This window comes from Saccopteryx bilineata, chromosome 1 (genome assembly GCF_036850765.1).
Source record: "Saccopteryx bilineata isolate mSacBil1 chromosome 1, mSacBil1_pri_phased_curated, whole genome shotgun sequence".
NCBI lineage: Eukaryota > Metazoa > Chordata > Mammalia > Chiroptera > Emballonuridae > Saccopteryx > Saccopteryx bilineata.
Genome location: NC_089490.1, coordinates 320,487,362 through 320,511,738, shown reverse-complemented (window position 1 = coordinate 320,511,738; position 24,377 = coordinate 320,487,362). Strand labels below are relative to the sequence as shown.

The 24,377-nt window shown below is 37.7% G+C and overlaps 1 protein-coding gene across 2 annotated transcripts in view; it reads left to right on the top strand.

Moving 5' to 3' along the window:
• CNTN5 (contactin 5) overlaps positions 1–24,377 on the top strand; it is a 1,332,234-nt gene that overhangs the window by 765,742 nt on the left and 542,115 nt on the right. For both annotated transcript variants that reach the window (XM_066253673.1, XM_066253671.1), the window contains 2 exons: positions 19,598–19,721; positions 19,848–20,023. In XM_066253673.1, the coding sequence (XP_066109770.1) occupies positions 19,598–19,721; positions 19,848–20,023 (300 nt within the window). The remainder of the gene's footprint in view (positions 1–19,597; positions 19,722–19,847; positions 20,024–24,377) is intronic.

The following is a 24,377-nucleotide window of genomic DNA, read 5'->3' as shown; positions in this document are numbered from 1 at the left end:
TAGCTGACTTCCAACAGAAGCAGCAAGCTAGAGGAAAAGAAGGCAAATAAGGTGGCCTCAAGAAGAATATAGCAGTCAGTCACTGATATTTCATTGAGGTGACTAAGTAGAAACAGTCAATGAATAAAAATATTTGATCTAGAGTTATAAAGGGGAGAAGAGAAGTAGAGTATTACCTGAGAAGGAGAATATTGCTCATTGGAGTTGAACAATCTGAGAAGTCCTCAAAAATTATTTTGCACCTTAACAGGCAGTGGCACAGTGGATAGAGCATTGGACTGGGACACAGAGGACCCCGAGGTTGCCAGCTTGAGTGCGGGCTCATCTGGTTTGAGCAAGGCTCACCAGCTTGAACCCAAGGTTGCTGGCTTGAGCAAGGTCTGTTGTAACCCCCCGGTCAAGGCACATATGAGAAAGCAATCAATAAACAACTAAGGAGTTGCAACAAAGAATTGATGCTTCTCATCTCTCTCCCTTCCTGTCTGTCTGTCCCACTCTCTGTCTCTGTCACAAAAAAAGAGAATTATTTTCTTTTTCAACCTGATATTGTAAATTTGGGTAATGACTGTGATTGCTCCTCAAACTATTCCACAAACCAAGAAGAATTATCTGGTCTAAAAAAACAAACAAAATACCTGAGTTTTTAAAAATTACTTTAAAGTATTCAATAGTTGTTTGAATATAAGTAATGTAATTTAAATGATTTAAAAATTTTACTATGTTTAAATTGGAAATTCTTATTATTATATAGGTTAATGGAAAGCTTTAAGTAGTCAGCAACTCAAACACCTGCTAAACATGTCCTGATTTTGTATTTTGTGATATATACAAGGATAGCCACAGCTGATAATGTATCTGTCTTTTCTTTTATAAATGACAAGCCAATACACTGATGTTTGACTTAATCTCTTTCTGTTGCAGGGGTTTTAGTAGGGGTAAACTTAACTAAGTGTGGGGTGCATCTCTTTCTTTTTATGATGACAAGGTTAAGTTTATATATTTTATCTTCCTTGCATAGAAGCATTCCAAGTTGTGAGGGATTCTCTCTAGAAAGTTGAAACTTCTACTAAGGGAGCCTATTCCTGAGGTTCAGAGACTACAAATGTTATCTTAGATGAGAAAAGGGTGGTTTTTTAGAGGCTGTCAAAGTGAATAATTTTTTACTAAGGCTGAGCATATAATTTTGGATATCTTTAATTCCCTCTTCCCTCAATGATAAGCACAACCTACAATTTACATAACAGTTTGAGTCTGCACAGCCTTCAAAGTTTCTACCACTGAAAGACTCCTACAACCTGTTAAATTTGTTGCCTCATATTCTCAATACCTTTGGCTGAATTTTGTTGGTAACATGGCTCACTTCCAGATTTGACTTGGCTTGTGGGCAAGAGTATTAAGGTTCAAAGCAAATCTTGTGTTGACAATTTTCTGTGTTTCTTCAAAATACCTTTGGCTGGTAAATTATTTTGAATATCCAAATACAAAATTTAAATAATCCTTTATGAGAATAAGAATTCCCTTTGGGAAGAGAAAAAGACATTTCATGCGGTTGATGTGCTCCTATATGAATCAGATTACTCCAATTTTCCTCAGTTTAAAAAGAGACCATATTCTAATAAAAAGCCTTACAAGTTCATGACCATGTCTGAAACTTTATAATTTCATTCCTTTATTGTATTGTTAAAGCTTTGTTATTATTTTATATTAGACTAAATGTTTTATATTTTTAGTTTCACCAGATGCCATTTGAGCAATGACCATCACATACATGTCTCTTTTTCTTCTTTCAGCACTTAGAGCAATGCAAGATGAGTAGTAATTTAACCAATGTTGTTAAATTAGGGGGCACTCATTTAAGACATCTGAAGTTTGAATTCAAGTTGAATTTCTACACGATAATAGAGTATTTGCCTAAACATTTTTAAAACTAAACTGTGTATTTTGGATTACAAATGAATAGGAAGAAAGAGCAATGTCCTTCTTCTGTTGACAGGGCGGTCTAGTGGCTCATCATCTTCTGAATGTAATAAAGGGTTGATACACTTTAATCATTCTCATAAATGAGCATCTCTGAGTCATCTGACCTCTTTCTTTTATGGCTACATTAGAAAAACACAAAAAAATCTATACAAAATACTATTTATATTATGTGTGCAATATGATGCACTACCCATAAAACATTTACCACAATGTTTTTAAATAAATAATGCTTTGATTCTTAGGAATTCTTGAAAATTTTATAATAGCAGTTTATATTTGTTTGACTTTTATAAAGAATCGATTTCACTGTTGAAAGGCAACTTAAAGGAAGGTTTGGAGTTTATCTTAGATGCTCACATGATTTGAAAAGTTTTTCTCATACTGTAGCTGTGAATGTCATTATACAATGCAATTCTAATTAAACATTTTAAATTTTCTGGAAAGTATCATAAAATATATTACTGATCATTAAAAGTACACTTGTTATTGTGTTGGGTATAATAGGCTAATATTTCCTCTAGATTATATTACTGATAGACATAGGGGACATTATATAAGTAAGCTAGATAAGACCATAAATTAGAGTTGTCCAGCAGGTGAAGAGGATTGGGGTCTGGCATTAGACCTAATGATTGAGAAAAATGGGCATAGATGTAATTGTTTAAAAGAGATTTAAGTCTCAAATGCAAGTTTAGAACCTAGGGAGGCATGATAATCTGGTCATGATCCAGGAAATGGTTGAAAGCATGATCCAACATCAAGGAATAAGACTTCCCTATGAAACTATCTATAGGAGTCTCAGATCAGGTGCTACTTCCCTGAGAGGAGGAAAGTTAGTATCCAGGTAGCCTATCAATGATAGGCAGTAATATCAAAAGGGGTTAGAGAGGGCAAGATATAAGCTTGATCCCAAGACAGGACTCTGTTTAGGAAGGCATCGTCTCCGTAAATAAAATAGATATCTGTGCTTCAAAAAAAACCACTGAAAGGAAGACAGATTAGCCTTCAAGTCATCAGTTCACGGTTGTGGGGGAAACAGCTGTGTTAGGCTTGCTTGCTGGTTTCCCGGCTGCCAGCACTTTGCACGATTAGTGCATGAGCACATGGCAGAAAACCATGTGTGTGTCTCTATGAAAAGCTATGGGTTATTTCCCTCGGTTGTGATTCTCCCAGATCGCTCTTACACCACCACGAGGTGCAGTTGCCTGATTCCTTCAGTTGCCACCATGAGGGGTGGTTTTCCTGATACTTTGCCTTCCACTGCGAAGATTGGTTTTTCTTTATTTAATCTCTCACCCATCTCTGTGAGCCTCCAATAAACCAGTATGACCTGATGCTTTCCAGCTCCACAGTTCCTTGGCTGTCTGCCCTAATTCAGTGCAAACCTGCCTGGCTTCAGCCACCAGCACTACAATGGTAAAGTCTTTTTTTTTTTTTTTTGGTGGGCCATTCTTTTATTAAAGTCTCTCGCACTGGCCGATGAGCAACCAGGCAGGAAAAACACTTCCTTACATTCAGTGGCTCCCAATGCCTTGATGCATTCTCTGGTTCCACATCCTGAAGAATCTGCTCCAGTTCCTCCTAGAATCAAAGGCCCCACCAGTCTCCACGGAGCTCGCAAAAGCCCCTCAGCTCTGGTTTCCCATCTGCACACTTTCTCTCTCTTTACATAAACTGGCTTCTTCCTCAGCACTCTGCATTCTCTCTCTTTTTATTTTTTTTAAATAAATTTTTATTAATGGTAATGGGATGACATTAATAAATCAGGGTACATATATTCAAAGAAAACATGTCTAGGTTATTTTGTCATTAAATTATGTTGCGTACCCCTCGCCCAAAGTCAGATTGTCCTCCGCCACCCTCTATCTAGTTCTCTGTGCCCCTCCCCCTCCCCCTAACTCTCTCCCTCCCTCCCTCCCATGTCCTCCCTAACCCCACCCCTGGTGACCACCACACTCTTGTCCATGTCTCTTAGTCTCATTTTTATGTTCCACCAATGTATGGAATCATGTAGTTCTTGTTTTTTTCTGATTTACTTATTTCACTCCTTATAATGTTATCAAGATCCCACCATTTTGCTGTAAATGATCTGATGTCATCATTTCTTATGGCTGAGTAGTATTCCACAGTGTATATGTGCCACATCTTCTTTATCCAGTCTTCTATTGAAGGGCTTTTTGGTTGTTTCCATGTCTTGGCCACTGTGAACAGTGCTGCAATGAACATGGGGCTACATGTGTCTTCACGTATCAATGTTTCTGAGGTTTTGGGGTATATACCCAGTAGAGGGATTGCTGGGTCATAAGGTAGTTCTATTTGCAGTTTTTTGAGGAACCACCATACTTTCCTCCATAATGGTTGTACTACTTTACAGTCCCACCAACAGTGAATGAGGGTTCCTTTTTCTCCACAGCCTCTCCAACATTTGCTATTACCCGTCTTGTTGATAATAGCTAATCTAACAGGAGTGAGGTGGTATCTCATTGTAGTTTTGATTTGCATTTCTCTAATAACTAATGAAGCTGAGCATCTTTTCATATATCTGTTGGCCATTTGTATCTCTTCCTGGGAGAAGTGTCTGTTCATGTCCTCTTCCCATTTTTTTATTGGATTGTTTGTTTGTTTGTTGTTGAGTTTTATGAGTTCTTTGTAAATTTTGGATATTAGGCCCTTATCTGAGCTGTTGTTTGAAAATATCATTTCCCATTTAGTTGGCTGTCTGTTTATTTTTATACCAGTTTCTCTTGCTGAGCAAAAACTTTTTATTCTGATGTAGTCCCATTCATTTATCTTTGCCTTCACTTCTCTTGCCATTGGAGTCAAGTTCATAAAATGTTCTTTAAAACCCAGGTCCATGATTTTAGTACCTATGTCTTCTTCTATGTACTTTATTGTTTCAGGTCTTATATTTAGGTCTTTGATCCATTTTGAATTAATTTTAGTACACGGGGACAGGCTGTAGTCGAGTTTCATTCTTTTGCATGTGGCTTTCCAGTTTTCCCAACACCATTTGTTGAAGAGGCTTTCTTTTCTCCATTGTATGTTGTTGGCCCCTTTATCAAAGATTATTTGACCATATATATGTGGTTTTATTTCTGGGCTTTCTATTCTATTCCATTGGTCTGAGTGTCTATTTTTCTGCCAATACCATGTTGTTTTGATTATCGTGGCCCTATAATATAGTTTAAAGTCAGGTATTGTAATGCCCCCAGCTTCATTCTTTTTCCTTAGGATTGTTTTGGCTATTCGGGGTTTTTTATAGTTCCATATAAATCTGATGATTTTTTGTTCCATTTCTTTAAAAAATCTCATAGGGATTTTGATGGGAATTGCATTAAATTTGTATATTGCTTTGGGTAATATGGCCATTTTGATTATATTTATTCTTCCTATCCAAGAACAAGGAATATTTTTCCATCTCATTGTATCTTTTTCGATTCCCTTAACAATGCTTTGTAATTTTCATTATATAGGTCCTTTACGTTCTTTGTTATGTTTATTCCTAGGTATTTTTTTTTGTTGTTGTTGCAATCGTGAAGGGGATTATTTTTTTGAGTTCGTTTTCTAATATTTCATTGTTGGCATATAGAAAGGCTATGGACTTTTGTATGTTAATTTTGTATCCTGCGACCTTACTGTATTGGTTTATTGTTTCTAATAATCTTTTTGTGGAGTCCTTCGGGTTTTCGATGTATAGGATCATATGATCAGCAAAAAGTGATACCTTTACTTCTTCTTTTCCGATATGGATGCCTTTTATTTCTTTGTCTTGTCTGATTGCTCTGGCCAGAACTTCTAGCACCACGTTAAATAAGAGTGGAGAGAGTGGACAACCCTGTCTTGTTCCTGATTTAAGGTAGAAAGTCCTCAGTTTTATGCCGTTTAATAGGATGTTGGCTGATGGTTTATCATATATGGCCTTTATCATGTTGAGATATTTTCCTTCTATACCCATTTTATTGAGAGTCTTAAACATAAAATTGTGTTGTATTTTATCAAAAGGCTTTTCTGCATCTATTGATAAGATCATGTGGTTTTTGTTCTTTGTTTTGTTGATATGGTGTATTACGTTAACCGTTTTGCGTATGTTGAACCATCCTTGAGATTCTGGGATGAATCCCACTTGATCATGATGTATTATTTTTTTAATATGTTGTTGTATTCGGTTTGCCAGTATTTTGTTTAGTATTTTAGCATCTGTATTCATTAGAGATATTGGTCTGTAGTTTTCTTTCTTTGTGCCATCCTTGCCAGGTTTTGGTATGAGGGTTATGTTGGCCTCATAAAATGTGTTTGGAAGTATTGCTTCTTCTTCAATTTTTTGGAAGACTTTGAGTAGAATAGGAATCAAGTCTTCTTTGAATGTTTGATAGAATTCACTAGTATAACCGTCTGGGCCTGGACTTTTATTTTTGGGGAGGTTTTTAATAGTTTTTTCTATTTCCTCCCTGCTGATTGGTCTGTTTAGGCTTTCTGCTTCTTCATGACTCAGTCTAGGAAGGTTGTATTGTTCTAGGAATTTATCCATTTCTTCTAGATTGTTGTATTTGGTGGCATATAATTTTTTATAGTATTCTACAATAATTCTTTGTATATCTATGATGTCTGTGGTGATCTCTCCTCTTTCATGTTGGATTTTATTTATTTGAGTCCTGTGCCTTTTTTCCTTGGTGAGTCTTGCCAAGGGTTTGTCGATTTTGTTGATCTTTTCAAAGAACCAGCTCCTTGTTTTATTGATTTTTTCTATAGTTTTTCTGTTCTCTATTTCATTTATTTCTGCTCTGATTTTTATTATTTCCTTTCTTCGGCTGGTTTTGGGTCATCTTTGTTCTTCTTTTTCTAGTTCCTTAAGGTGTGAAGTTAAGTTGTTTACTTCGGCTCTCTCTTGTTTGTTCATATAGGCCTGAAGTGATATGAACTTTCCTCTTATTACTGCTTTTGCTGCATCCCAGAGATTCTGATATGTCGTATTTTCATTTTCATTTGTCTGTATATATCTTTTGATCTCTGCGCTTATTTCTTCTTTGACCCATTCATTTTTTAGAAGTATGTTGTTTAGTTTCCACATTTTTGTGGGTTTTTCCCCCTCTTTTTTGCAGTTGAATTCTAGTTTCAAGGCTTTATGATCAGAAAATATGCTTGGTACAATTTCAATTTTTCTAAATTTGATATTGTCTTTGTGGCCCAACATATGGTCAATTCTTGAGAATGTTCCATGTACACTAGAGAAAAATGTATACTGGGTCGCTTTGGGATGAAGTGTCCTGTAGATGTCTATCATATCCAGGTGTTCTAGTATTTCGTTTAAGGCCACTATATCTTTATTGATTCTCTGTTTGGATGACCGATCTAGAGCCGTCAGCGGTGTATTGAGGTCTCCAAGTATGATTGTATTTTTGTTAGTTTTTGTTTTAAGGTCAATAAGTAGCTGTCTTATATATTTTGGTGCTCCTTGGTTTGGTGCATATATATTAAGGATTGTTATGTCTTCTTGATTCAACTTCCCCTTAATCATTATGAAATGACCATTTTTGTCTCTGAGTACTTTTTCTGTCTTGTGGTCAGCATTATTAGATATGAGTATAGCTACGCCTGCTTTTTTTTGGGTGTTGTTTGCTTGGAGTATTGTTTTCCAGCCTTTCACTTTGAATTTGTTTTTATCCTTGTTGCTTAGATGTGTTTCTTGTAGGCAGCATATAGTTGGATTTTCTTTTTTAATCCATTCTGCTACTCTGTGTCTTTTTATTGGTAAGTTTAATCCATTTACATTTAGTGTAATTATTGACACTTGTGGGTTCCCTACTGCCATTTTATAAATTGCTTTCTGTTAGTTTTGTATCTAGTTTGATTCTTCTCTTTTGTTTTTCTATCATTTGTTTTTGTTTGTTTGTGTTCCATACTTCTTTCCTCTGTTGCTACCTTTTTTAAGTCAAGTGTTTTTGTGGTGGTTTTTTCAAGGGTGGTTACCATTAAGTAATGAAAAGGGTACCTACCATATTCATTGTAGTACCCTATCTTATAAGTATTTCTTTACTTCATCATCCTTTGCTACTGTTAATCTCCATCCTCTCCCCCCTTTTTTTCCTTTGTTGTCACAGTTTAAGTTTGGTTTTATTGTGTTCTTGGTGGAGCTGTTACTTGTGGTGTTGTTTTCTTTTGTTCTTTGAATCTGGTTGGAAAACCTCCTTTAGTATTTCCTGGAGTGGGGGCTTTCTGTTGATAAATTCTCTCATCTTTTCTGTATTTGTGAATGTTTTTATATCTCCTTCATACTTGAAGGATAGCTTTGATGGGTATAGTATTCTTGGCTGAAAGTTCCTCTCTTTCAGGGCTTTAAATATTGGGGTCCACTCTCTTCTAGCTTGTAGAGTTTCTGCTGAGAAATCTGATGATAATCTAATAGGCCTTCCTTTATATGTTGTACTCTTCTTTTCCCTGGCTGCCTTGAGAATTTTTTCTTTATTATTGGTTTGTGTCATCTTTATTATGATGTACCTTGGAGTGGGCTTGTTGGGGTTAAGAAAACTCGGTGTTCTGTTTGCTTCTTGAATTTGAGGCTTTAGTTCTTTCCACAGGCTTGGGAAGTTCTCGTCTATTATTTGTTTGAGTATATTCTCCATTCCATTTTCTTTCTCTTCTCCCTCTGATATACCTATTATTCTTACGTTATTCTTTCTGATGGAGTCAGACAATTCCTGTAGGGCTTTCTCGTTTTTTATTATTTTTGAGTCTCTTTCTTCTTCTCTCTGTTGTGCCTCAAGTTGTTTGTCCTCTATTTCACTAATCCTATCCTCAATCTGGGCTGTTCTGTTAGCTAAGCTTGTTACCTTGTTTTTCAGCTCTTGAATTGAATTTTTCATTTCTGTTTGATTTGTTTTAATAGTTTCAATTTCCTTGGTAATATATTCTTTGTGTTCATTGAGTTGTTTTCTGATCTCCCTATATTGCCTTTCTGTGTTTTCTTGTATATCTCTGAGTATTTTTAAGATTTCTATTTTAAATTCTCTGTCATTTAGCTCCAAGGCTTCCAATATGTTAAGTCTTTTCTCCATAGATTTTTCCACATCTATTTGTGTTACCTCTCTTTCTTTTGTATCCATAATATTCGATTTCCTCTTTCTTATTGGCATCTGAGGGTGGTCTTGTTGATAGCACTAATTAGAATTAATAAAGAGTAAAAAGTAAAAAAAAAAGGGTAAAACACCCCACAAAAAAAAACAAACAGTAATAATTTATTATTTCCCCCTTTTTTTCTTTCTTCTCTTTCCCTCCTCAGGGAAATATCATGCCTATAATGGAGGGCCTGATTTGGGGTGAAGAGTTCAAGGGGCAAAAAAAGGGAGTAGGGACCTACTAAATGCAAAAAAAAAAAAAAGGAAGAAAATTTTAGACAAGCATAAGATGATTTGCTTGTAAGTGATGGTCAACTAAGAGATATAATGAGAGGGATAAGAGGGAACCAGAAAAAAGGACCAAAAAAAAGAATAATAAAGAAGAAAAAAATAAAAATAATAAGTAAAAATCTGTTGTATTAAGTGGAGCGAAGACTAAATACAATGGAGACCTTGGGTTGGGAGGACCCAAAATGCCACAAAAATAAACAAACAAGAAAAAAACAAAAACAAAAGCAAAAAAGAAAAATAAAGCCAAAAAAAGCCTTGAGTCCCAAATTAACTAATTTGTTCGTGATTGAGGATTAAATGGGAGGAAAGTAAAATGAGAAAACAAAAAACGAATAGAAAGGAAAAAATAAGAAAAAGAGAAAAACGAAGGAAGAAATAAAAAAGGAAGAGAAAAAAAAAACAAAATAAAGCAAATCAAAAAAAACAAAAGAGGAGAGAGTGAGAGTTAAGTGTTTTGGAGTATAACCTTAAAGGAGGGTGAGGATGAAGAAGAGAAATAAAATGTAACACTCATGGGTAGTGTAGTTCAAGAAAAGGAAAGCATAAGATGGGCAGAGAATAGAAGGACCGAGGTGGAGGAAATAAAGACAATAAGATAGAAGAAACAAACAACAACAAAAAAAAAAATTAGTGGAACAAGTTGTAAAGTCTGTGGATTTTTTTTGATTTTGAGAGGTTAACTTCTTCCTTTTTCTTTTCTCTCCCTCTTCCTGGTCGGTGACTCTGTACCCCAGGCTCTGCCCCTGTGTCACACTTAGGTAGGGATTTGCAGTTGATGGGATTCTATGGCAATGTCATATAATTGGCTTTAGTCTTGCTGGTAGTCAAAGCTTGTTGGCGTTTGCAGGGTCCAACGATGAGAGAGTTTGCTTTCCTGGATTCTCTCTCCTAGTCCCCCCTTCCTGAATTAGCAGCCTGGTGATCCAGCTATAAGGCTGCAACTGCTTCTGCCTGGGGAGTAAAAGGTTCAAAGAGCTGGGAAATCCCCACTCTATCCCCACTCAGTGCAAGGCTTTGGGAAAGGCTCTGGCAGTCAGGGCCTCCAGTGTAATCAGGCGGGGGTGGGAGTCAATTGTTGTCAAGGTGACTGTTCAGCACCTAGCATTCAGTTGGACCTCTCAACCCAGGCTTTCCACACTTTGTAGCCTGTTTTGGCTGGGAAGAAGAGGCACTAGTCTCTGCTTGCGACTAGTGTAGTATAGATCTTATTATCTGCCGTGTCCCTCTTGTTAGCGTTTATCCCTGAATATGGAGGCTCTATCAATCAGAAGTTGCCCCCGCCCCTTTAGCGAGAGGCACTAAAAAATATCACGCCTCTTGTCTTGGGTCGCTGAACTGAGAGAGATCTTATCAATTAGAACCGAGGGTGCGCAGATTTCATGGGTTAAGCTAATTTCAGTGATTGGGTCGCAGCTGTGCTCCCGAAGGTATTTTAGGCTGCCTGCGTGCGCCCCTCCCCCAACGCTTGATTGTTAGCTTGAATGGCTGGGTGAGGTGCCCCGCCCATGGAGAGAATCTCCCAAGTAGAAGACCACCCTGGTGCCTCTCCCGCTCGCCCTGCCGCTGGCGGCTGGATCGCACCAGGCTGGATCGCACCCTGGGTGTGCGGGCCAGTAGGGCGCTCTGGGCATGTGGAATGCCCAGGGCACGCGTGCGAATGGGGTGCTCCGGGCACAGGTGGCTGGCGACTCTCACTCGCAGTGTGCGGGCCGCTGGGAACGTTAGCGGTGCTCGCTCTGCAACCGGACCAGGTGCGGGCCGGCGGCTGCTCGCTGCTCCCGAGTGTGGGCGGTGCTCGCTCTGCAACCGGACCAGGCACGCCGGTGGCTGCTCGCGGCTCCCAAGTGTGGGCGGTGCTCACTCTGCAACCGGACCGGGCACGCCGGTGGCTGCTCGCTGCTCCGGAGTGTGGGCGGTGCTCACTCTGCAACCATACCGGGCACGCCGGTGGCTGCTCGCGGCTCCCGAGTGTGGGCTGACTCACCACAGGCGCACTTCCTGGCGGCTTGAATGAACGTCCCTGCGGTAGCTTCCTCCACACCCTCGTCTCTCAGATTCAAGTAATAACAGTCCTTTCGCTTTCAGTTTGTGTGGAACTCCGGAATGCTCCGAGGATAAATTTTTCTGTTTCTAGTTGATAAATTTGTTGTGATTTAGGGGAGATCTGTCGGACGCGCTGCTCACGGCGCCATTTCCGTGACGTCACTCTACAATGGTAAAGTCTTATCTTCCTGCTCAGGCATCTCTCATGGAAGAGAACTGCCAACACCATGCCTAACTCTAGGCAGTCATTGTTCCTTGTTTATTGCTCTAATTCAGTGATTTTCAACTGGTATGCCACAAGAATTTTTAAAACATGCAATACCTGACTGTTTAGCTTTTTCTCTTGTCAAATAAAAAAAAAAATGACGACAGCCAGCACAACCATAGCCATTGGTGTGAATGAACAAAAATTATAGTATTTTTTTTTGTCAAATTGGCAAAAAATGTATTCTGGTGTGGCACAGAATTGTAGTAATTATTTCATGTGTATCATGAGATGGAAAAGGCTGAAAATCACTGCTCTAGTCTGATTCTAAAAAGGAGTGGCACTTCCCCATCAGAGGTGTTCCAGAAATTTGTGGAGTATTTTTGGTTGTGTCAGTGATTCTAATATTCACTACTTTGATTAAGTGACTGGGAACCATAAATGCTAAATGATCTGTAACTATAATAGGTATTACTCTTAAATGTCCTGCCAGACAGTCACATGATTTGAAAATTCTTAAAAATTTTGAGACTAGAATCTAACTCTGTGTTATATTACATACAAGGTATTTTTAAAACAGAATACATATGTCAATGTAAAGATTATGTAAATTACAGCAAGAATGTATTTAATTTTTTTAAGAACTAACCAGAGATTGTTGACCATTTAGAAAATCACATCACCTAACACCAATGAACACTCATGACATTTGAGTCACCAATACCATACTTGGATTAGTTTGCATTTGCAGCTGTGTTATTGTAGGGCAGCTCTGTTAGACTTGCTCGCAGGTTTACCAGCTGCAAGCACTTTTGCTTGATTAGTGCGTGAGCACGTGGTAGAAGCACGTGTGCATAATTTATATAAAGTTATGGGTGCTTTCTCTGGGCGGCAATTCTCTCAGATTGCTCCCCTCCCATCGTGAGATGCAGGTTTTCTTATTCCCTTGCCCTTACTGCAAATAACAGATTTTCTTTTGTCTATTAGCTCTTTTCCTTTTGTTGTTTATTTGCTCGCCAATAAACAGATATGGCCCTATGCTTTCTGGCTCCACAATTTCTCTATCATCTGCCCGAATCCAATATGGACCTGCCTGGCATTACATCTGGCATCGTGGGCAGGGTTCAGAGCAGATGAGTATGGAGCCACAAACTTGAAGGGTGGGATAGAAGAATGGTTGCTGTTCTCCAGCATATGGTACCCTGTGCCTGTCCTTTTAGGGGCTGTAGGCTGGGTGTTTTTTTTCAGCCCTGTGAGAGGAAATTGAGAGCTCTATATTGAGAGGTGGCCTAAGGTTGAAAGCTCCAGGATGAGCTCCAGACTTGGAGGCAACAACGGCACAAGCTGGTACAGTCACTGGAGGAAGAGCTGCAGATCCGAGAATTGCAAGTCAGACTGCAGGCTGAAGACCAGTGATGGCATAAACTGGAGCCAGCACTGGAAGGAGAGGCCAACCAGGTTCGAGTGTTGCATTGTGAGATGCAGGCTGAACACCAATGGCACCTGGAACTTGAGTGGTCTCTGGAGAAGAAATTGCAGATTCGTGAGTTGCAGTTTGGAAGCTGAATGTTAACAGCAACAGCTGTTGGAGAAACAACTGTGGGTTTTGGAGCCCAAGAGTCAGCTTCAGGCCAAGAGCTGGCAGCTACAGGAGCCAAAGTTGGCACAGAAGATGGAGCTGCATTCCTACTGGTCACTCTGAGTCACTCTGAGTTGGCAGGAGCAGGCATTTCCAACTCCTCCTCTTCCTAGGGGCAGGAAGTTTGAGCTGCAACTGCCATCTCCAGACACAGAGCCCAGCCAGTGGTTGTCAAGAAGGTAAAATTCCAGCAGCAAGAGTCCCTCAGGGGCAACCACAGCCTCCTTCCCAGGTAATGGAGCACTCTATGGTCAAGCCCTACACCCAAGCAGAGCTGATGGAGTTGGGGACACAGTTCAGGCAGAAACCTATGGAGCTGCTGGCAGCCTGGTTACTAAGGTTGTGGGAAATAGGGATGGATGGCATCATGCTCTCCAGAACAGAGATGGAGAAATTGGCCGCCATTACCACACACTCCTCCTTGAGGCAGCGTCTTCAGAACTGCCATGAAAACCCAGGAAATCGTACCCTATCAGAATGGGTGATGGCTGCCATTCATATGATCTGGAAGAATGCTGGGGATTTGCTGAGGGCAGTAAGGCAGTGCTATAGTGAGTTAGTATAGGTCCTTCGGGAACTAGGTCCTTCATGAACAAGGTCAATGGCAGTGCTATAGTGAGTTAGTGAAGGTCCACAGGAACCCAGGGTCCCATGGACCAGATGAGGAAGTGTTTATGGCCAGGATGCAGGATCTTATCCTCTGCAGCGCCCCATCAGCCCTTTTTAGGTGGCTAGTGGCTATCCTGGGCCCCTATGTAGGACAGCCTATCAACATGGTTATACAGATGGTAGCAGATTTGGGGAAGCTGGAGGTAGCACAGAATCACAAAGCTGTGAAGGCTGCTGCCCATGTTGCCCCCCGCCCTACCAACTAGCAAGAGAAATGGGCTAGTAAAGGTTACCTACTAGTTACAGGGAGAAATTGGATGGCAAGCCTAATAAGGTTCTTTTAGAGCTTTGGCAGCAAGTTAAACCAGAACAGAGATTCCAGCCGCTGAGACAAACAGCCCCAGGAGCTACCAATAAGTTGATTGGTGTATAGGCAGCACATTTACAAGATTATATGATGGAGACCACTGAGGGAGCGGAGGACCCCTAAGACCCACTGTTCCAGTTTGTATAGGGGAAGACCAAGGGACTCGTCTAACAGGGACAAGCAGGGACCAGAGGGCACATGTGAAACTGGCAATCCACTGGTCCCCTTCTAATGTACAATGGATATTGGCCTTGATGGATATGGGTGCAGAATATTCCCTTTTTTATGGGAACCCAGAACAGTTTGCTGGGACCCCAGTGGCCATTGACGATTATGAGGGCCAAACTGTTTAAGTGAAGCCAATAACTATTTTGTTGGGGATAGGAGGAAGATTGCCTCCTAAGCCATATAAGATATGTTTCCTGAATATATTTTGGGGATAGATGTCTTACAAGGACTGTGGTTAGAAACTATAGCTGGGGAGTTCTGTCAGTGAGTCTAGGTCGTAAAGGCAGTATTGTGGGGACATGCAGCACATTCCCCTTGCAATTACCCATTCCTTGGTGTGCGACTAGCACGAAGCAGTACTGCCTGCCAGGCGGCTATAAAGACATCACTGGGATAATCCTCAAACTAAAAAAGGTGGGGATCATCCAGCCAGCACACAGCCCTTACAATTCCCCAGTGTGGCCTATGTGCAAACCAGACAGAATCTAGCGAATGACAGTGGATTACAGGGAACTTAATAAAGTCATTCCCCTTTGCACGCTGCTGTTCCCTCGATAGCTAACATGATGGATTGGTTAAGCCATGAGTTGGGGACATACCACTTTGTGGCAGACTTGGCTAATGCCTTTTTCTCTATTGATGAAGCTGAAGAGAGTCAAGACCAATTTACCTTTACTTGGGAAGGGTGGCAATGGACCTTTACAGTGTTACCACAGGGCTAAATGGAAACAAACAGAGGCAGTTTGTATATATCATTGTATTGATGACATTATGATAACTAGTGACTGTTCTAGAACTGGAGCAAGTAGTCCCTACCCCACTATCCCATATGAAAGCATGTGCCGGGGTGGTCAGCAAGGGCAAATTACAAGGCCCTGAGTTATCTGTCAATTTCTTGGGAGGTGTCTGGTTGGGTAAGGCAAAGGTTATCCCTGACACAGTTATAGGTAAGATTCAAGTACACCCTGTGCCCACTACGGTAAAGTAGTTACAGGAATTCCTAGGTTTGTTGGGGTATTGGTGAGCATTCATACCTCATTAGCTTGGTTACTGCATCCATAATATCACTTTATTTGAAAAGGGGTTTGCTGGGATTGGATTGAGCAGGCACAAGGTGCATTTACAGCAGCTAAGAGAGCTATCAAGGTGGCATAGGCCTTGAATGTGTTTGATCCAGCCAGGCCCTCTAAGCTTGATGTCCATGTAACCCCTGAGGGGTTTGGATGGGGCTTGTGGCAACAGATAGAGTGCCTATGGCAACCTATTGGGTTTTGGTCCCAATTGTGGGAAGACGCTGAAGTCCATTTCTCATTAGTGGAGAAACAGTTGGCAAACTGTGTATATTGCCCTCCTAGCTACTGAGAGTATTATGATCTCAACTCCAGTTACGGTCAAGACCACATACTCTAATGCAGGACGGGTGAGAGTTTGTGCAACCAAACCTTATAGTGGTGAGAAGCTGAGTGAGGTCAAAAGCTCCAGGATGAGCTGCACACTGAGCACCAAAGACAGTGTGAACTGGAGTGAGCGATGGAGAGGGAGGCCAACCAGGTCTGAGAGTTGCAGTGTGAGGGGCAGACTGAGCGCCAACAGCACCTGGAACTGGAGTGGTCTCAGGAAAAGGAGTTATGGGTTTGTGAGTTACAGATTGCCCTGGAAGCTGAACATTGGCAGTGACAGCTGTTGGAGAAACAATTGCAGGTTTAGGATCTCAAGAGTTAGCTTCTGGCCGAGAGCTGGCAGCTGCAGAAGCCGAAGCGGGAGTGGAAGATGGAGCTGTATTCCTGCTGGTGGAGCAGCTCTGAGTCAGTGGGAGCAGGTGTTTCTGACTCTTCTGAGGGGGATGCTCAGGCCACAACTGCCATTCACAGACTCAGAGCCTGGCTAGTGGTAACCAAAAGGTAAAGACCCAGCAGCTAAGAGTCTCTCAGTGGCATCCACAGCTTCCAGGTTTGTATTCCAGGTTTATCATTTATTTGCTATATAAATACAATCACCCCACGCCATATCACAGTTCAATTTTTGCGATCTCACTGTATCATGGATTTTTAAATTGTATATATCTAATTTTGTATCGCGGATTTTTCGCTATATCACGAGATTTTGCGGTATATAGGTATTTTTATATATTTATTATTTTTACGGTAAAATAAGCATTTTCTAGCCTAAAAAATTGAGAACAATATAAAAATATAAAGATTTAAAATATACATAAATAATAAAATAAATATAAGGTCGCTACTTCGTGATTTTCACCTACCACTGGGGTTCTGGAACCTAACCCCTGCAATAGATGAGGGACCGCTGCATAGTTAATTGACTTCAGCTTCAGTTTTGTCATTTATAAAATGGGAGGATTAATTCTGGCCACATGATTATTGTGTTGCATGATATATAAATTTTTCAGTATAATGTCTGCATATGATATTATACCACAAGTAGAGGTTATTTTTATTTCTTATAATTTATTGAGTACTTATGATATGCTCTATATTTAAAGGTTTTAATGTCAATTCATCCTCATTATAGTAATGTAAAAAGACATTATTTTCTACTTTTAATATTGTACATTGAACTGCAAAGGTAAAAGTAATTGACTCAAGGCTAGAAAATGATAGTATTAAAATTTAAACCAAAGTATTTCTGACTCTAAAGCTCTTGAGTTTTGAAATGTATAACTATATAATATATATTAAAATTTAATTTTATACATCATCAGCATTTATAATATTTATCTAAATAATAATTTTTGATGTGTTAAGATTAAAAGGAATTATTTTTTATGACTTGGTTGTGCAGTTTGAGAGTGTGATGAGGTTTCATGTGCTTTAAATTTTTTAAATAAATGCAATATAATTTGGTATAGAGAAGAAACACATCTCAGTTTTTTTGTAATTTTTGTTGTTGTAGTTAAGAAAAGGAATCTCAGCTAGGTTATCAAGTACTCCAAGAAAATATTTCTTAGTTCCTACCCATTGCTAGTGCTCAGTTTTTATTGGATGAATGCTTAGAATACCATGAACACTTTTGTTTTCTTTGCCCCCAAAAGAATGGACATACAATACATTTAAAGAAAGAAAATCAATTAACCCGTATTTTAATATAAAGATATACATCATCGCCTGACCTGTGGTGGCGCAGTGGATAAAGCGTTGACCTGGAAATGCTGAGGTCACCGGTTCGAAACCCTGGGCTTGCCTGGTCAAGGCACATATGGGAGTTGATGCTTCCAGCTCCTCCCCCCTTCTCTCTCTCTGTCTCTCTCTCCTCTCTCTCTCTCTCTCTCTCTCCCTCTCCCTCTCCTCTCTAAAAATGAATAAATAAAAAAAAAAAGATATACATCATTATTGTTTTAAAGCTTTAAAGCTTTATTTTTTTAAAGCTCAAGTTTCCTGGGACACTCATTCTGGCATTTTTTCTTGATATTTTCCTGTTCTTATCCAGGAAGGGTGTAAACCTCATTGTTTAGTACATACATTGGAAAATTGTCTTTTTTTTTTCATCTTTCCTCTTCATTATTCTAAGGTAGTGGTTTTAAAAAAGGGCAGATTGTACCCCAGGGACATTTAACAAATCTGGAAATACTTTTGATTATCACCTTTTGGGGAGGTACGCTACTGGAATCTTGTGAATAGAGATCAAGGATGATGGTAAATGTCTTACAGTGCACAAGATAGTCTCACAACACAAACATCCCAAAATGTCACTTATGCCAAAGTGAGAATCTTGACTTAAGGTTTTCATGCAATCAAATTCATGATTATTTACCATAAAGCAAAACTATTTACTTTTTCTTAAGTTCATGATTCAGGATGCTATGGATCCTATTTATGTACATATTTCTTTAAATTCTTACACTAATCCAGGCTAACATGACTTTACTTCCACAATACATTTACTCATCACTTCTCTAGCAGAGTATCTTCTTCAAGTCCAACCTGACATTTGGGGCCCCATATTTGTTTCTACTTTTCTATGAAATTTTTTTAGTTTAATATTATCTTTATTATAAAATTTCTCAATATTAACTAAATAAATGAGATAGAATCCAGTATCTGGCATACAGTAGGCATTTAATAAATTTAAGTGCTCTTCCTTTATGCCCTCCTTTTTCATGCCTTTTTTCTTCTAGAATCTTTAATAACTTATCTACTGGTGAACATTTAATTATATAGTTTTGACATTTTTATTCAGTTATTTACATTTTTGAGGACATTTGCATTGCATAATATTCCTCTGCACTCCAGCATTATTAGCACTATATAGTGCTTAACTGAATGAGTGAAGAAAGGAATATATAAAGAATGCAAAAGGACTTTTTGTGTGAGCCTGTAGTATCCAAGTATTAACACAGTATTAATGCACGTTATTTATTTTTTTATTCATTCATTCATTTATTTATTTATTTATTGGTGAGAGGAAGGGAGACAGTGAGATGAACTCTCACATACACCCTGGCTGGGATTTACCCAGCAACCCACATCTGGAGCCAATGTTTGAATACCAAGCTATTTTTAGCACCTGAGGCTGACATGCGCCCACCAACCAACCTTTCCTCAGTGCCTGGGTCCACATTCAAACCAATGAAGCCACTGGCAGTGGGAGGGGATGAGGAAAAGAATAGGAGAGAAGCAGATGGTAGCTTCTCCTGTGTGACCTAACTAGGAATCAAACCTGGGATGTCCATATGCCGGGCTGATGCTCTATCCACTGAATCACCAGCCAGGGAAGGTTTTTTTCTTTGTTGTATATTATTTTTAACATTCTAAGAATTTTGCAAACTTTTGGGTTTTTTAAAATGTTTTTGTTTAGTATTATTTATGTGATACAAATAGATGAATGCAAAGATGTACATTATAAAATGTACAAAAGTAATGCTTGAAATGCTTTCTTTTTTATAATATATATCAAATTTTAAAAGCAGTCTCAGTCAGTTACAAAAATAATTCTTTTTAGGTGTCTGCAATTTATTGAAACAATATAACTTGATAGCTGTGTCTTTCTTTTGGTAATATGCCTTTCAGTAGAGGAAGAAGCAAGCATTTTGAATGCAAACATAATTGAGAAAAAAAATGTCTTGTATTTCAAGAAATTTTAAAGTGTGTCTCTTTTGGTGTTTACAGAAAGTGTTGACTATGGGCCAGTCTTTGTGCAAGAACCGGATGATATAATTTTCCCAACTGATTCTGATGAAAAGAAAGTAGCACTGAATTGTGAAGTTCGTGGAAACCCAGTTCCCAATTACAGGTAGAAATTCACTGTTACTTATTTTTCCAAAATCCTATAAATTCTTCCAATGAAATTCTGATAATCCCAAGAAGTAGTATAATGTCTCAAGTAATTTTTACTACTTGTCTTCTGATTTATCCTAAGATGGCTTCGAAATGGAACAGAAATTGATTTGGAAAGTGATTATCGCTACAGTTTGATAGATGGGACCTTCATAATAAGCAATCCAAGTGAAGCAAAAGATTCCGGTTATTACCAGTGTTTGGCAGCTAACACTTTTGGAAGTATTCTTAGTAGAGAAGCCATACTTCAGTTTGCCTGTGAGTAAAGATTGTTTTCGTCTATGTATTATATATTTATATAGTGTATATAGGTAATTTTAAAGTTTAGTTAGGCAAAAGCCTAATACCTCAAATTTTTAAACAGTGGAAAACCTTGGTAAGGATTAGAACTATGCAATCAATGTGTTTCTTCCTGAGATTTTTTGAAATTCGCTGAATATTAGTTAGCCCTCTTCAAATAACCACTTTTTAGCTTTGGAGGTTGATGAAAGCAGATAAAATTCTCAAGCACAAATATCTTTTGAAAACTAGTAAAAAATAAATTTGTAATTTTATCTGCTTTTTAAAATATCTACTAATATGCTTTATTTTTCTACTGTTTATTGTACTCTATTTGCCATAAATTCTTTTGGACATAAGATAGCATATTCTAAAATTTCTGCTTACGGTCAGTTAACCTAGGAAATTTCTCTGAAATGCTAATATTTCAGATTCTAACTGGACCTTCTTAACCAGATTTTTATGATTAGAAAAACATATCACATGGAATCATATATTAATTGTAACATACATTTTCTAAAATAATTCATGAATGTAATTAACTAAATATATTGATTTTTTTAAATTCTTGAGATTATTTCACTTTTAATGAGGGCTTACACCAGATTGAAGACAGACCACTAGGTGAAAAAGGCCTTAGTATTATTTCTAAGTAACTTACTTGATTTAAATTCTTGAGGATTAAAAATTATAAAATATAGATGGGAGGGCCATGAATCTTTGAGTTAATATTTTATATGTAACTATATTGGCTACATAATTTATAACAAAATGATTTCTAAGTTAAAATTACTCTGAAAAATAGAATAATTGATTTTTCTCTATATAATCTTTATCATGTATTATTTCTAATTAACCCAAAATCCAGACACCCTATTATAGGAAAAAGGAAAGAAAAAAATAATAATAGATCAGTTTGGAAAACATTTATATAGGTTCTAGAAAAATATAAATATTATCTCTTAAAGTAGATTTGACTAAGGAGTTTACATAGGTACTTTATATACACAAAATATACCATGATAGTAGCCTAAATAAACTTTTTTTATTTTAGAAAACACTTATGTACTGTGTCAAAGAACCTAATGCTTTCCACCATACATGTTTTAAAAGTGACCTAATAAAATAATTCTCTATTTAATAAAGTCTTCTGAAGGCAGATAAAGAAAACCCAGAGAACATGATGTACAAAATTACTGGTTTACACCTTTCTCTTTGCACTATACACTATGACGCATACATACCGATTCGCAATAGCCTCATACTAAATGTTTTGCCCTCTCCCCCAAATCAGCAGTGGTAGTAAAATATGTGAAGTTTTCTTGATGCTTCTGAGCAGAAATATATTTATTGAAAGCTCCTACATGTCTTTTGAAAAAGTATGTTTACTGCCTTTATTGAGTTATATTGGTTAATAAAATTATATAACTTGCAAGAGTACAATTCTATAATACATGATCTATATATTGTACTCTGAGTTCAGCACACCAAGTAAGGATCCAACATGTCTGTATGATTGTGCCAACCTACGATTTTTGCAAAGACCAGTTACAACCAACAAATACCCAAGGAGCAAGCATTTACAATTCATTGACTAGGCTAGGAAAGCTAACTTACCTATATCTACTCTCTATCTATTATCTATCTATCTATCTATCTATCTATCATCAACATCTATCATTTTTTTATCATCTATCTCTCTGTCAATTGTCTATCATCTACCTGTCTTACCTATACAGCATCAAGATGTTTTGAGCTTACTTTAGAGCAATATTTGCTATATTTTTTCTATTCTTATTTATAAATTTTTATTAATTTTAATGGGGTGACATTAATAAATCAGGGTACATATGTTCAAAGAAAACATCTCCAGGTTATCTTGTCATTCAATTATGTTGCATACCTGTCACCCAAAGTCAAATTGTCCTCTGTCATCTTCTATCAGGTTTTCTTTGTGACCATCCCCTCCCCCCCCTCTCTCCCTCTCCTCCCTTTCCCTGCCCCTCCAACCACCATGCTCTTGTCCATGTCTCTTAGTCTCGTTTTTATGTCCCACCTATGTATGGAATCATGCAGTTCTTAGTTTTTTCTGATTTACTTATTTCACTCTGTATAATGTTATCAAGATCCATCCATTTTGTTGTAAATGATCCAATGTCATCATTTCTTATGGCTGAGTAGTATTCCATAGTGTATATGTATCACATCTTCTTTATCCAGTCATCTATTAAAGGGCTTTTTGGTTGTTTCCATGTCTTGGCCACTGTGAACAATGCTGCAATGAGATGGGGCAGCATGTGTCTTCACATACCATTGTTGTTGAGTTTTGGGAGTACATACTCAGTAGAGGGATTGCTGGGTCATATGGTAGTTGTATTTTTAGTTTTTTGAGGAACCACCATACTTTCTTCCATAATGGTTGTATTACTTTACATTCCCACCAACAATGGATGAGGGTTCCTTTTACTCCACAGCCTCTCCAACACTTGCTATTACCTATCTTGTTGATAATAGCTAATCTAACAGGTGTGAGGTGGTATCTCATTGCAGTTTTGATTTGCATTTCTCTAATAACTAATGAAGATGAGCATCTTTTTATATATCTGTTGGCCATTTGTATTTCTTCCTGGGAGAAGTGTTTGTTCATGTCCTCTTCCCATTTTTTTATGGGATTGTTTGTTTGTTTGTTGTTGAGTTTTATTAGTTCTTTGGATATTTTGGATATTAGGCCCTTATCTGAGCTGTTGTTTGAAAATATCATCTCCCATTTAGTTGGCTGTCTGTTTATTTTGTTGTCAGTTTCTCGTGCTGAGCAAAAACTTCTTAGTTTGATATGGACCCATTCATTTATCTTTGCCTTTACTTCTCTTGCTTTTGGAGTCAAATTCATAAAACACTCTTTAAAACCAGGGTCCGTGAGTTTAGTACCTATGTTTTCTTCTATGTACTTTATTCTTTCAGGTCTTATATTTGGGTCTTTGATCCATTTTGAATTAATTTTAGTACAAGGGGACAAACTGTAGTCGAGTTTCATTATTTTGCATGTGACTTTCCAGTTTTCCCAGCACCATTTGTTGAAAAGGCTTTCTTTTCTCCATTGTGTGTTGTTGGCGCCTTTATCGAAAAGTATTTGACCATATATATGTAGTTTTATTTCTGGACTTTCTATTCTGTTCCATTGGTCTGAGTGTCTATTTTTCTGCCAATACCATACTGTTTTGATTGTCGTGGCTCTATAATATAATTTGAAGTCAGGTACTGTAATGCCCCCAGTTTTGTTTTTTTTCATTAAGATTGCTTTGGCTATTCGGTTTTTTTACAGTTCCATATAAATCTGATGATTTTTTGTTCTATTTCTTTAAAAAATATCATTGGAATTTTGAAGGGAATTGCATTAAATTTATATATTGCTTTGAGTAATATGGTCATTTTGATTATATTTATTCTTCTTATCCAAGTACAAGGAATATTTTTCATTTCATTATATCTTTTTCGATTTTCCTTAACAATGCTTTGTAGTTTTTGTTATATAGATCCTTTACAATCTTTGTTATGTTTATTTCTAGGTATTTTTGTTGTTGTTGTTGTTGCAACCGTGAAAGGGATTATTTTTTTGAGTTCGTATTCTAATGTTTTGTTGTTGGCATATAGAAAGGCTATGGACTTTTTTATATTAATTTGTATCCTGCTACCTTACTGTATTGGTTTATTGTTTCTAGTAATCTTTTTGTGGAGTCTTTGGGGTTTTCAATGTATAGGATCATATCATCTGCAAAAAGTGAAACGTTTACTTCTTCTTTTCCGATATGGATACCTTTTATTTTTTTATCTTGTCTGATTGCTCGGGCTAGAACTTCTAACACCATATTAAATAAAAGAGGAGAGAGTGGACAACCCTGTCTTGTTCCTGATTTAAGGTGGAAAGTCCTCAGTTTTATGCCATTTAATATGATGTTTGCTGATGGTTTATCATAAATGGCCTTTATCATGTTGAGATATTTTCCTTCTATACCTATTTTGTTGAGTGTTTTAAACATAAAATTGTGTTGTGTTTTTCCGAATGCCTTTTCTGCATCTATTGATAAGATCATGTGGTTTTAGTTCTTTGTTTTGTTGATATGGTGTATTACATTAACCGTTTTACGTATGTTGAACCATCCTTGAGATTCTAGGATGAATCCAACTTGATCATGATGTATTATTTTTTTAATATGTTGTTGTATTCGATTTGCCAGTATTTTGTTTAGTATTTTAGCATCTGGGTTCATTAGAGATATTGGTCTATAGTTTTCTTTTTTTGTGCCATCCTTGCCAGGTTTCGGTATAAGGGTTA